Source organism: Hemiscyllium ocellatum, chromosome 28 (genome assembly GCF_020745735.1).
Source record: "Hemiscyllium ocellatum isolate sHemOce1 chromosome 28, sHemOce1.pat.X.cur, whole genome shotgun sequence".
NCBI lineage: Eukaryota > Metazoa > Chordata > Chondrichthyes > Orectolobiformes > Hemiscylliidae > Hemiscyllium > Hemiscyllium ocellatum.
In genome coordinates this window covers 44,034,644-44,048,285 of record NC_083428.1, presented here as the reverse complement: position 1 = coordinate 44,048,285, position 13,642 = coordinate 44,034,644, and the positions used below count along the sequence as shown (strand labels likewise).

The 13,642-nt window shown below is 45.7% G+C and overlaps 1 protein-coding gene across 1 annotated transcript in view; it reads right to left on the bottom strand.

Moving 5' to 3' along the window:
• Window positions 1–8,860: 8,860 nt before the first annotated feature.
• Window positions 8,861–13,642, bottom strand: part of LOC132829035 (uncharacterized) — a 50,816-nt gene continuing 46,034 nt past the window's right edge. The window contains exon 6 of the mRNA XM_060846308.1: window positions 8,861–10,874. Within this exon, the coding sequence (XP_060702291.1) occupies window positions 9,537–10,874 (1,338 nt within the window). The 3' untranslated portion in view covers window positions 8,861–9,536. The remainder of the gene's footprint in view (window positions 10,875–13,642) is intronic.

The following is a 13,642-nucleotide window of genomic DNA, read 5'->3' as shown; positions in this document are numbered from 1 at the left end:
ATACAATTAATGATAGGGCCTTGGGTTGTGTTGTAGAACAGAGAGACCTAGGGATTTAGGTACATAAATCTTTGAGGTTTGTGTCAAGGTGGTTAAGAATGCATTTAGCACGTTTGTCTTCATTGCTCAGTCCATTGAGTACAGATGTTGGGGCGTCATGTTGAGTCAGGATCTACAGGACATTGGTGAGGCTGCTTATGGCATACAGTGTCCAGTTTTGGTCACCCAGTTATATTCCTGAAGAAGGGCTTATGCCCGAAACGCCGATTCTCCTGCTCTTTGGATGCTGCCTGACCTGCTGCGCTTTATACTTGGTATTTATACAAGGCTGAGAGAAGGTGAGTCATGGCTCCAGAAGCAAAGGTAGCAATAAAGAGGTGATAATGACAGTGCATAGAGAGATTAAAGGGAGATTAGGAGCTGTGAATGACCAAGGCTGAAGCCAGTGCTACGTGACAAAATATGTGGGGGATGGTGGGGGCGGGGAGCTGGGTGAAGCAGAGGCAAAATGGAAAACAGGGGAGAAGGGTAGCAAAAGGGGAGGAGGAGAGGAAAAAGGTGATGAGAGAGTGGGGAGTGAGAGAAAGAGAGACAATCAAGAAATAAGAGGTACAGAACAGTTAAAAATATTTAAAAAGATAAATAAAATAAATGAAATAAAATTATGGAGCAGAATGAAAACAGAGGGGTCGAGATGGGATAATCATCTGAAGTTGTTGAATTCAATGTTGAGACCGGCAGGCTGTAACGTGCCTAGTTGAAAGATGAGATGCTGTTCCTCCAGTTTGCGTTGAGCTTCACTGGAATATTGCAGCAGGCCAAGGACAGACATGTGGGCATGGGAGCAGGATTGTGTGTTGAAGTGGCAAGCCACAGGAAGGTCCGGGACCTGATTGCGTACAGACCGAAGATGCACAGCAAAGCGATCACCTAGTCGGCGTTTTGTCTCTCCGATATAGAGGAGACCACATTGGGAGCAACGAATGCAATAGACCAAATTGAAAGACCAAACAACTGCTTAATCTGAAATGAGTGTCTGGGGCCTTGGATGGTGAGCATGGAAGAGGTAAATTGCATGGGAAGGTGCCGTGTGTGATGGGAAAGGTGTTCGGTGTGATGGAGGAGGGGACTAGGTTGTCCTGGAGGGAACAATCTCTGTGGAATGCAGACAGGGGGAGGGAAGGGAAGATGTGTTTAGTGGTGGCGTCGTGTTGGAGTTGGCGAAAATGGTGGAGGATTATTCTTTGCATGTGAAGGCTGGTGGGGTGAAAGGTGAGAACAAGAGGGACCCTATCCTTGTTCTGATAGGGGAGGGAGGGGGGTGAGGGTCATGGGGTGGGAGATGGACCACACGCTGTCGAGAGCCCTGTCAACAACTGTAGGTGGGAAGCCACGGTTGGAGAAGAAGGAGCACATATTAAGAACACCACTTTGGAAAGTGGCCTCATCGGAACAAATGAGGTGGAGGCAAAGGAGCTGAAAGAAAGGGATCGAGTCCTTACAGGACGTAGGGTGAGAAAAGCTGCAGTCCAGATAGCTGTGGGAGTCAGTGGGCTTGTAATGGATATTAGTGGATAGACTATTGCCAGTAGTGGAGACAGAAAGGTCAGGGAAAGGAAGGCAAGTGTCGGAGATGGACTAGGTGAAGGTGGTGGAGGGATGGAAACTGGAAGCAAAGTTTATGAATTTTTCCAGGTCAGGACAAGAGCATGTAGCCGCACCGAAATAGTCATTGATGTACCGATAAAGCAGTTGTGGGAGGGGACCCGGGTAGGCATGGAACAAGAAATGTTCCACATACCCCATGAAAAGGCAGGCCTAGCTAGGACCCATGCGGGTACCCATTGCTACACCTTTGATTTGGAGAAAATGGGATGAGTTGAGGGAGAAGTTGTTGAGAGAGAGAACAAGTTCAGCCAGGTGGAGGAGAGTGGTGCTGGATGGAGATTGTTAGGGCCTCTTTTCGAGAAAGAAGCGAAGAGTTTTCAAGCCATCTTGGTGTGGGATGGAGGTGTAAAGAGATTGCATATCCATGGTGAATAGAAGGTGGTTAGGACCTGCGAATTATACTCCATCTTTACCCACTCATTTAACCTATCTGTATCCTACTTCTCTTCACAAATTGCTTTCCAAATACGCTTGTGTCATCAGTGACCATATCTTCTATCCCTTCATCTAATTTATATTTTTGTAGAAACAGTTGAGGTCCAGGCATCAATCCCTGTGGCACACCACTTGTTTCATCTTGTCAACTTGAAAAAGACCCATTTGTACCTGTGGTGTGAGTGTAACAGGAAGTTATCTATGCTACCCTCTATACAATAAGCTTTTATTTCCTGCAATTACATTTTATTTGGTACCTTCTGGAAGTCTAATTTCAATTCCTCTTCATCCAAGGCATGTGTTATCTCCTCGAAGAATTCCAATAGTATTTTACCTTGTTCTTCCAATTTAACTTCTTTCCAGTCTCCCAGTGCAGCTGGTTATTCGAGTTAAACACCAATGTTTCTTTCTGATGGCGTCATCCTCCCCAGTATCTCACTCCCCCAAACCTTTCTGAGAAATATTCACATTCTGGACTAGGGGATGATGGAGGGTTTGGGGAGTGGGGATACGGGTCAATGGGAGTGGAGACCTGACCTTGGTCTTGAAACAGGATCAGGGGTCAGCTCTGGGAGATGATTGGGCCCTACACAAGACCTAGCGTCCATCATTAGCACAGGTCTTGCACCGACTCTTGGTTTTATGGAATCTTCTGCTCATGGTGTTAAGACATAAACCTTGTGCAATGATTTTATACAAACCTTTGTTCATTATTGAATACACTCTGGTTATCAGTGAGATTTGACCCCGTGAGTTGGATTCAGGACTTCAGGAGCTCTTTGAGTGGACTGCTGTGGGCCTGGGAGAGGGGAGGAGGGTAAAGCCTGATGAGAAGGGCCATTTTAATTTATTACTTGATCGTTTGTCCCACGTAAATCCAGCCTCCAACTTGAGAAAGAGAAGTGAAGAGATTAAATTGGCTCCTGGAGATTTTTGAGTATTGGATAAATTCAGACGATGAACTGAATTGTTTACAGCACTGAAGTAGGCCATTCAGCCCATTGTGTCTATACTAATCAACAAAAATCTGACAACACTAATTTTCTGGCTCTTGGCCCTTAGCCCTGGAGGCTGTGGGAAAACAGACAAATATCTAATTACTTCTTAAAGTCTTGAGAGTTTCTGACTAAACCACCCTTTCAGATAATGAGTTCCAGACTCCCACCATTCTCTTCTTAGCCTTCCAGCTCTTATCTTAAATCTATGCCCCATAGTCATTGCTCTCTCGATCAAGGGGAAAGGTTTCTTGCTTTCCAGCCGATCTATGCTGGAAAGGGGCGGCACGGTGGCACAGTGGTTCGGGGCGGCACGGTGGCACAGTGGTTAGCACTGCTGCCTCACAGCGCCAGGGACCTGGGTTCAATTCCCGCCTCAGGCGACTGACTGTGTGGAGTTTGCACATTCTCCCCGTGTCTGCGTGGGTTTCCTCCGGGTGCTCCGGTTTCCTCCCACAGTCCAAAGATGTGCGGGTCAGGTGAATTGGCCATGCTAAATTGCCCGTAGTGTTAGGTAAGGGGTAAATGTAGGGGTATGGGTGGGTTGCGCTTCGGCGGGTCGGTGTGGACTTGTTGGGCCGAAGGGCCTGTTTCCACACTGTAAGTAATCTAATCTAATCTATGCTCCTTAGTTTTGTACATCGATCACGTCCCCCCTCAATCTCCTCTACCCGAAGGGAATCCTCTCCAGTCTGTCCAGACTCTCCACATAACTGAAGTTTTTCAGCCCAGCCAACATCCTGGTAGACCTTATCTGCACCCTCTCCAGTGAAATCACATCCCTGCTATAAAGTTGATTTCAGAACTGCGCACAATACTCTAGCTGTGGCCCAACCAACATTTTATACAGTTCCTTCATAACCTTCCTACTCTTAAAACCTGTGCCTCGACTAATAAAGGCAAGTATACCCTGTGTCTTCCTAACAACATTATCCAGTTGACATGATGCATTAAGGGACAGTGTACATGCACACCAAGGTCCCTCGATCCTCTGTGCTTCTGGGGTCCTATCATTCACCATATATTACCTTACTTTGCTAATGCTATTAAAGTGCCTCACCTCTGGAGGTTTACCTAATTTTAAGCTGCCCAGACTGGTCAGAACCTCCTGTCTGTCTGTGCCAACTTATTTAAGCATATCACAGTTCTTTTCCATGATTTTGATACCGACATCATCCCTGTCACCAGTGAATACTGACACAAAATGTTTATTTAGAACCCTACCTACACCTTCCTGCTCAATGTACAAATGACCATTTTAGTCCTGAAGGAGCTCTACTTTTTCCCTTGATATCCCTTTACCAAGATAGGTGGAGAGACAGGTAGTGTTGAGAAAGTGGGGAGGCTGCCAAAGCCATTGGACAGGTTAGGAGAGTGGGCAAAGAAGTGGCAGATGGAATATAATGTAATATTGAATGGTGGTGCAGGCTCGAAGGGCTGAATGGCCTACTCCTGCACCTATTGTCTATTGTTGCAAAGAGTGAGGTTATGTGAAGAATAAAGGCATAGAGTATTTTCTAAATGGGGAAAGGCTTCGGAAAACTGAAGCACACAGGGACTTGGGGGTTCTGGTTTAGGATTCTCTTAAGGTTAACAGACAAGTTCAGCTGGCAGTTAGAAAGGCAAATACAGTGTTAACATTAATTTCAAGAAAGCTAGAATACAAAAGCAGTGATTTGCTGCTAAGGCTGTATTGGTCCAACCACATTTGGAATATTGTGAGCAGGTTGGGCCCTCCTACATCTAAGGATAGATGTGCTGGCATTTGAGGGTGCTGAGAGGAGATTTACAAGAATGATCCCAGGAATTAAGGGGTTGTCATATGAGAAGCAGTTGAGGTCTCTGAGTCTGTACTCGATGAAGGGAGATCTCATTAAAATTTACAGAATGCTGATAGGCCTTGGCAGGATGGACATGGACCAGAGTGGGAGAGACTAGGATCCAAGGTCACAGCCTCACAGTGAAGAGATAACCCTTCAGAACTGGGGTGAAGAGTTTCTTCAGCCAGAGGATGGTGAACCTGTAGAACTCATTGCTGCAGAGGGCCACAGAGGTCGTGTCATTGAGTGTATTTAAGACAGAGATAGATAGGTTCTTGACTGGTAAAGAGATCAAAGGTTATGGGGGAGATGGCAGGAGAAATGGGATTGAGAAACATATCAGCCAAGGTCAAATGGCAGAGCAGACTCAATGGGCTGAATGGCCTAATTCAGCTCCTATATCTTATTTTCTTACCCTTCAATGTATTGGTGAAACAATTTAGGATTTTCGTTTATTTTACCTGACAGTATCCTTCCATGTCCCCCCTTTAGCTCTCCTAATCTTCATTTTATGTTCCCTTCCTGCTCCTCGGATGCTGCCTGATCTGCTGTGCTTTTCCAGCACCACATTCTCGACTCTAATCTCCAGCATCCGCAATCCTCACTTTCTTCCATTCAGCCCCTTGAGCCTGCTCCACCCTTCAATAGTTCATCGCTGATCCAACACTCCTCAAGTCCATTTTCCTCCTGCTGTTTACGGCTATCCTCCTGATTATTTACCACCATACCAACTTTCATGTCATCTGCAAATGTCTTGATCACCACCACCACCACCCCAACTACATTTAAGTCCAAATCATTAACATAAATCACAAACAGCTCCAACACTGAACCTTGTGGAACCCCATTGGAATCAGTCTTCCAGTCACAGAAACATCCCTCTACCCTCTGCATCCTGCCTCTCAGCCAATTTTTGATCCAATATGTCACTTTGCCTTGGATCAATTGGAGCAGGAGTAGGTCATTCAGTCCTTGGAGCTTGTTGTGCATTTCAGTATGATTACGGCTGATTCTCTATATCAATGTCATATTCCCACTATCTCCCCATAAAATATATTTAGCTCTTTCTTGAATATAATCAGTGACTGAATTCACCCCACCAAACCCTACCACCACTCTCTCACCCCCCAGCCTTCTGTTGTAGAGAATTGCACAGGTTCACTACCTGTATCCTGAACTAGGGCCCCTTGGTTCTGGACTCTCCAATCTGGGATGACATCCTCCCTGCATCTGTCCAGCCCTGTTAGATTTTTATCAATCAGATCCCCCTCGTCCTTTGAGACTTTAGTGAATACTGTTTGTTGGGATCCATTATTAAGGTTAGGTAGTGTAAGAAACTTTATTGTTAGGTAGTGCTCACGTAAGGTAGTATTAGCAAGTCTGGAACTTGTTAGCTTCACTAGACAACAGTAAGCCATTATGTTACACTAAGAACAGACTGAAAAGCTGATGATATAGCCTGAAGAGGCCCCAGGGAGGGTGAGAGATAACAGGACATTAGAGCCGTGTCTAGATACATGTAGCTCAAACTGAGGTAATAGAACGTTATCAGGCGAGACCCAATCACATACGAAAATTCTGCTTTTTACCAAATAAGGATGTAACTCTGGAATGTGAGAGAACAAAAGGATAGACAAATTTAAAAAATAGTCAGAACGCCTTCTCCAGCAAGCCTGATACCTCGCTGTAACTCGATTCTCTCTCGAATAAAGCAGTCTGTTTCTTAAAATCTGACCCGGTGTCTCATTCCTCCGAAACGAACACGGGGACGGTAGAACCGTCCTAACATGTTGAACAAATCTCTTCAGACAGGACAGTCCTGCTATCCCCAGTGTCAGCCCAGTGAATCTCTGCTGCAATCCCTCTGGGGCAAGCATATTCTTTCTTAGGTAAAGAGACCAAAACTGTACACATGGCCTCCCACTTTCTTGGCCAGTCTGTCAAGAGCAGCCCTATCAAAAACCTCATTCTAGTCCACATCATTAGACTCGGCAAAATTCCTGGTTATTCCTCAAAAACATTTGATCAAACTTTTCAAGCACAATCTTCCCTTAACAAATCCATGCTGACCATCCTTCATTAGGTTTCTCTAAATGTGATACATTCTGTCCCTCAGAATTCTTTCTAATGATTGCCCCATCACTGAGCTTAGACAGTGAAGTGGCTAGAGCTCAGCTTTTACAGCATAGTCAGTTAGAACATAGAACATTACAGTGCAGTACAGGCCCTTCAGCCCTTGATGTTGCGCTGACTGTGGAACCAATCTGAAGCCCATCTAACCTACACTATTCCATTTTCATCCATTCAATGACCATTTAAATGCCCTTTAAGTTGGCAAGTCCACTACTATTGCAGGCAGTGCGTTTCGCACTCCCCATAGTTTCTGAGTAAAGAAACTACCTCTCACATCTGTTCTATATCAATCACCCCTCAATTTAAAGCTATGCCCCCTCATGCTAGTCATCACCATCTCAGGAAAAAGCATCTCACATTCTAGTCTATCTAACCCTCTGATTATCTTATATCTCTCAATTAAGTCACCTCTCAACCTTCTTCTCTCTAACAAAAGCAGCCTCAAGTCCCTTAGCCTTCCCTCCATACCAGGCAACAGCCTAGTAAATGTCCTCTGAACCTTTTCCAAAGCTTCCACATCCTTCCTATAGCTCACACCACACCAAGTCATCTTACCTCTCTAGGAGTGATATCTCTGAATGTTTTTCTGATTAACTTGGTTATTATACTCCTCCACCAAGAGTCTCTACATTGAGCCACCATTCTCACCACGAGAGGATTTTCTGCACAAATCCTCATATTTGGTCTGCTCATGCGTAAAGTCAAAAATCAAAACTGCTCAGTTTAGGAATGAATATAGAGGTCACACAAAGGCAGGGTGAACTGACAAATAGTTCTGCTTTTAGATGAAGTTGGGTTTGACAAAGTCACCTCCAAAAATGCTTGAGTCCGTTATAACTCTAAGCCTCAGTGTGATTTGGACAAGCTGAGTGATTGAGCAAGTGTATAATTTGGATAAATGTGTCGTTATCTCCTTTGAGAGCAAAAAACAGGAAGTTAGATTACTATCTGAATGGTGGTAGATTGGGAAGTGCAATGCGACCTGGTGTTCTTGTACACCAGTCACTGAAGGTGAGCATGCAGATGCAGCTGGTAGTCAAGGAGGCAAATGTATCATTTGCTCTCATAGTCAAAAGATTCAAGTACAGGAGCAATTGTACAGAGACTTGGTGGGACCACACTTGGAGTGTTGTATGCAGTCCCAGTTTCTTTATCTGAGGATGGATGTTCTGGCTGTGGAGGGAATGCAAAAAAAAGGTTTACTGGATTGACTCCTGGGATGGCAGGACTGACGTATGAAGTGTGACTAGATTAGTGTGACTATATTCACTAGAGGGGCATCTCATAGAAACCTATAAAACTGTAACCATGTATATGTAGATGGAGGTTCCCACTGACTGGTGAGTCCAGAACTAGGGATCATAGTCAGAATTCCCTTTAATTTTCTTACTGCATGCACATGTTTCCTAACAATGGGAAATCAATGCCTCAATCGGCATGTGTGGAACATTGGAGAGGCTGTGTGCATGCTCAGGCTGGAAATTCACTGTCTCAGGATATGGGATTGGTGTTTCACAAAGAAGTAAGATATAGTTCTTAGAGCTAAAGGGATCAAAGGGTACAGGGAGAAAATGGGATCGGGGACAGGGTTCAATGATTGGCCATGATCGTACTGAATAGTGGGACAGGCTTGAAGGGTTGAATGGCCTCCTCCTGCTCCTGTTTCTTATATTTCTGTGCTTCATTATTTAATAGTCCTCATTGAAATCAGAAACACAATGAGATTGATTGGACTCACAAATGACAACTTTATTTTTAAATGGAAATAGTGAGTTATCATTTTATCATCACATTTAACAATGTGGATGGTTGGAGCTTTCTATCCCTCTGAGACTCATGGATTTATATCATAAAAATCCCAGTCCCCAGGTCATTGAATTTAATCCCACTCTCAGCTCTTCCCTTTCACCAAATAAAAACAAAATACTAAAAAGTCATGTGGGACTGGAACCCTTCACTCTGTTATTCTCTCCATAGACACTGCCAGAGGTTCTCTGGTGATCCTGTTTTTATTTTAGATTTCACCAGGTCAGTGAGACCTGTCCCCAGGTTCCTTTCAAGAGCGAGATAAGGCAGCAAGTGGGAAGCAGGTTAATGGCAAGCTACAATAATCCAGGATTTGTTTCGGGACTGGCTTAAACAATTTTAAAGGCAAAAATCTTTTATCAGTAACTTTACATCTTCACAATCTTTTGGCTGGGTTAATATCCAGGAGCATATGGAGGAGGAGTCATATATTCTATAGGAAGATCAAAGCTGCCACTTTCCTGTTCTCCCTCAGTCAGCAACTGAGCACCTTCCACTGTCTCCTTCTCACCAAACGGCATTGAACAGATGGTGGGTCTGTGGGGCTGACCTTGTGGTAGGGACTGACCCCGTGATAGGTCCTGATTACGTGTGATCCTGGGAGAGTGATGAGAGTTGTTTTGTGTTGGGAAAGGCAGGTCATCATCATTCACAGTTGAAGAGGAGTCACCTGTATATTTCATGTTAGTATCGTGATCATGGAATCTCTCTGGGGAGGGATTGGCCTAGAGTTGGAGTGATCAATGGGATCTCTCTGGGGAGGGATTGGCCTGGGGTTGGAGTGATCAGTGGACTCTCTCTGGGGAGGGATCGGCCCGATGTTGGAGTGATCAGTGGACTCTCTCTGGGGAGGGATCGGCCCGATGTTGGAGTGATCAGTGGACTCTCTCTGGGGAGGGATTGGCCTGGGGTTGGAGTGATCAATGGGCTGTCTCCGGGGAGGGATTGGCCTGGGTTTGGAGTGATCAGTGGGTTGTCTTGGGGATGGTATGGACCTGGGGTTGGAGTGATCAATGGGCTGTCTCTGGGGAGGGATTGGCCTGGAGTTGGAGTGATCAATGGGCTGTCTCTGGGGAGGGATTGGCCTGGAGTTGGAGTGATCAGTGGGTTCTCTCTGGGGAGGGATTGGCCTGGGGTTGGAGTGATCAGTGGGCTGTCTCTGGGGAGGGATTGGCCTGGAGTTGGAGTGATCAATGGGCTGTCTCTGGGGAGGGATTGGCCTGGAGTTGGAGTGATCAGTGGACTCTCTCTGGGGAGGGATTGGCCTGGGGTTGGAGTGATCAATGGGCTGTCTCTGGGGAGGGATTGGCCTGGAGTTGGAGTGATCAGTGGACTCTCTCTGGGGAGGGATTGGCCTGGAGTTGGAGTGATCAGTGGGCTGTCTCTGGGGAGGGATTGGCCTGGGGTTGGAGTGATCAGTGGACTCTCTCTGGGGAGGGATTGGCCTGGGGTTGGAGTGATCAGTGGACTCTCTCTGGGGAGGGATCGGCCCGATGTTGGAGTGATCAGTGGGCTGTCTTGGGGATGGTATGGACCTGGGGTTGGAGTGATCAGTGGGCTGTCTCTGGGGAGGGATTGGCCTGGGGTTGGAGTGATCAATGCGCTCTCTCTTGGGAGGGATAGGCCTGGGGTTAGGCTGATCAGTGGACTGTCTTGGGGGTGGTATTGGCCTGGGTTTAGGATAATCAGTGGGTTGTCTCTGGGGAGGGATAGGTATCGGGTTGGAGTGGTCAGTGGGCTGTCTCTGGGGAGAGATAGGCCTGGGGTTGGAGTGATCAGAGAGCTGTCTCTGGGGAGAAATGGGCCTGGAGTTAGGGTGATCAGTGGGCTGTCTCTGGGGAGAGATGGGCCTAGGGTTAGGGTGATCAGTGGGCTGTCTTGGAGGAGGAATGGGGTTAGACTGTCTTCTGTTGAGGTTATCATTGTCTTGATGCTTAAATTCAGTATTTGAATGACAGTTTGTTGTATCAGGGCTGCTGGGCTGATTTCTTGAATTCTGGGGATCAGAAGCAGACACCTGAAATAAAAAAAGACAATCCATTAATTTACAGACATTTCCTGAACAAAGGTTTCTTTTCAGTCGGACACAGGCCGATGGTCAGTGAGAAAACTGATACATTGGCAGTAAGATGCAACTTAGAGACAGTTCACCCACTAACTCTCCTGATGTTGAGGCTCCAGCATTGTCAGGTGACAGCTGCTGTTTACTCACTAGAGGTGTCACCTGAATGGTCTCCTTTCCTCTCTTCCAAAGAACCCAATAGGATTCTCCAAACACTATCAGGCCAAGAAAACACTTTTGAACTCTAGTCATTGCTGCAAGTGTTGTTGTGAGGGGACAGGGGGATTCAGGCAGAATATATTCACACAAGGACAAAAGGGGAATAGAACCTTTGGCCTCTCCTCAACGGGATTACAGTTAGGTTTTGACCCAAAACACTTTTCCCACACATTTCTCAAAGAAAATGTTGCACTTAGACAATGATTGGACGTCCCAAAGCACTTTGCTGGTAAGTGAATTCTTTCTGAAGAGTTGTCAGCATTGTAATTTGGGCAACACATCAGTCCTGACAGACAACAAGGTACTAGTGACAGGATAGTCTGTCACTGTGATGGCGATGGAGGGCTAGGTCTTGTCTCAGGAGATTCAAAGAGAAGAAATGTGTAGAACCATAGGGAAAAGGTGGAGGAGTGGAACTGATTGAGTCACTCTTGCAGAGGGACAGCCCAGACAAGATGGGCTGAATGTGTTGCATGCATTCTATGATTGTGTGTATTTGCACACAGAGAGAAATGAGGTGGTGAACAAGTAATAAAAACAGAAACTTGAAGAGTGGGGAGAGTGCAGAGAGAGAAAAACAGAAGTTAACTTTCAGCAAGGTTACAAGGGGCCATGAAATGTCTAGCAAATAGGGTCAAGGAGAATCCCAAGGTTTTTATATGCATATATTAGAAGAAAGAGGGTAGCAAGGGAAAGAGTAGGCCCACTCAAGGTCAAAGGAGGGAAGTTATAGGTGGAGCCACGGGAAGTGGGAGAAATCCTTAATGAATAATTTGTTTTGGTATTGACCAAGGAGAAGAACATGGCGGATGTTGAGTTCAGGGATGAGTGTGTGAAAACTCTAGAGAATGTCAATATATTAAAGGAGGAAGTTTTGGGTATCTTAACTTGCATTAAGGTAAACAAGTCCACAGGGCCAGATGGGATCTATTCCAGGTTCCTATGAAAGGCAAGCAAAGGTGGCACAGTGGCTCAGTGGTGAGCATTGCTGCCTCACAGTGCCAGGGGCCTGGGTTCGATTCCCGCTTCAGGCAACTGTCTATGTGGAGTTTGCACATTCTCCCCGTGTCTGCTTAGGCTTCCTCCGGGTGCTCCGGTTTCCTCCCACAGTCCAAAGACGTGCAAGTCAGGTGAATTGGCCATGCTAAATTGTCCTTAGTGTTAGGTGCATTAGTCAGGGGTATATATAGGGCAGGGGAATGGGTCTGGATGGGTTAGTCTTCGGAGAGTTGGTGTGGACTTGTTGGGCCGAAGGGTCTGTTTCCATACTGTAGGGAATCTAATCTAAAGAAATAGCTAGAGCATTAGCAGATATCTTCACATTCTCATTAACCACAGGCAAGGTTCCAGAGGACTGGAGATTAGCCAGTGTTGTTTAAGAAAGGAAGCAAGGATAATTCATGGTGGTGAGCCTGACATCTACGTGGGGAAGCTTTTGGAGAAGACATTGAGAGACAAGATATAAACACATTTGGAAGAAAATGGACTAGTTAGTGATAGGCAGCGTGGTTTTGTACGGGAAAGGTCATGTCTCACCAACCTGATTGGATTTTTTGAAGAGGTGACAAAGATAATTGATAAAGAGCCACGGATGTAGTTTATATAGACTTTAGTTAGGAATTTAATAAAGTCCCCCATGGCAGGTTGGTACAAAATCTAACATCACATGGGATTCAGGGTGGGCTGGCTAGATGGATACAAAACTGGCTTGGTCATAGAAGACAGAGTAGCAGTGGAAGGGTGTATTTTTAGGATGGACAGCAGTAATTAGTGGTGTTCCACAGGGATCAGTCTTAGGTTTTCTGTTGTCTATAGTATATATATAAATGATCTGGAGGAAAATGTGGGTGGTATGATTAGTAAGTTTGCAGATGACACGAAGATTGGGGGAGTTGCTGTTAGTGCCGATTGTGAAAGAATACAACAGGATGTAGATAGTTTGGCGACTTGGGCACAGAAATGGCAGATGGAGTTTAATCCGGAAAAATGCGAGATGACGCATTTTGGAGGATCAAATTTAGGTGTGAATTATACTGTAAATGGGAGAACCTTTTGGAACATTAACATTCAGATGGATCTGGGTGTGAGGTCCACAGTTCTCTCAAAGTGGCAACACAGGTGGCCAAGGTGATTAAGAAGGTATATGACCTGCTTGCCTTCATCGGCTGGGGCATGGAATACAAGAGCTGGCAAACCATGTTGCAGCTATATACAACCCTTGTTAGGCTGCTTTTGGAGTATAGTGTACAGTTTTGGTCGCTACACTACCAGAAGGATAGGGAAGCTTTGGAGAGTGAGTGCAGGATGTTGCCTGGTCTCAAGGGTATTGGCTATGAGGAAAAGTTAAAATGGCAGGAATCCTTTCACTGGAAAGACGGAGGCTGAGAGGAGACCTGATAGAGGTCTACACAATTGAGAGGCATAGATAGGGTGGACGGTCATGAGGCTTTTTCCCAGGGTTGAAATTTCAATTACAAGGGGGTACAGGTTCAAGATGAGAGGGG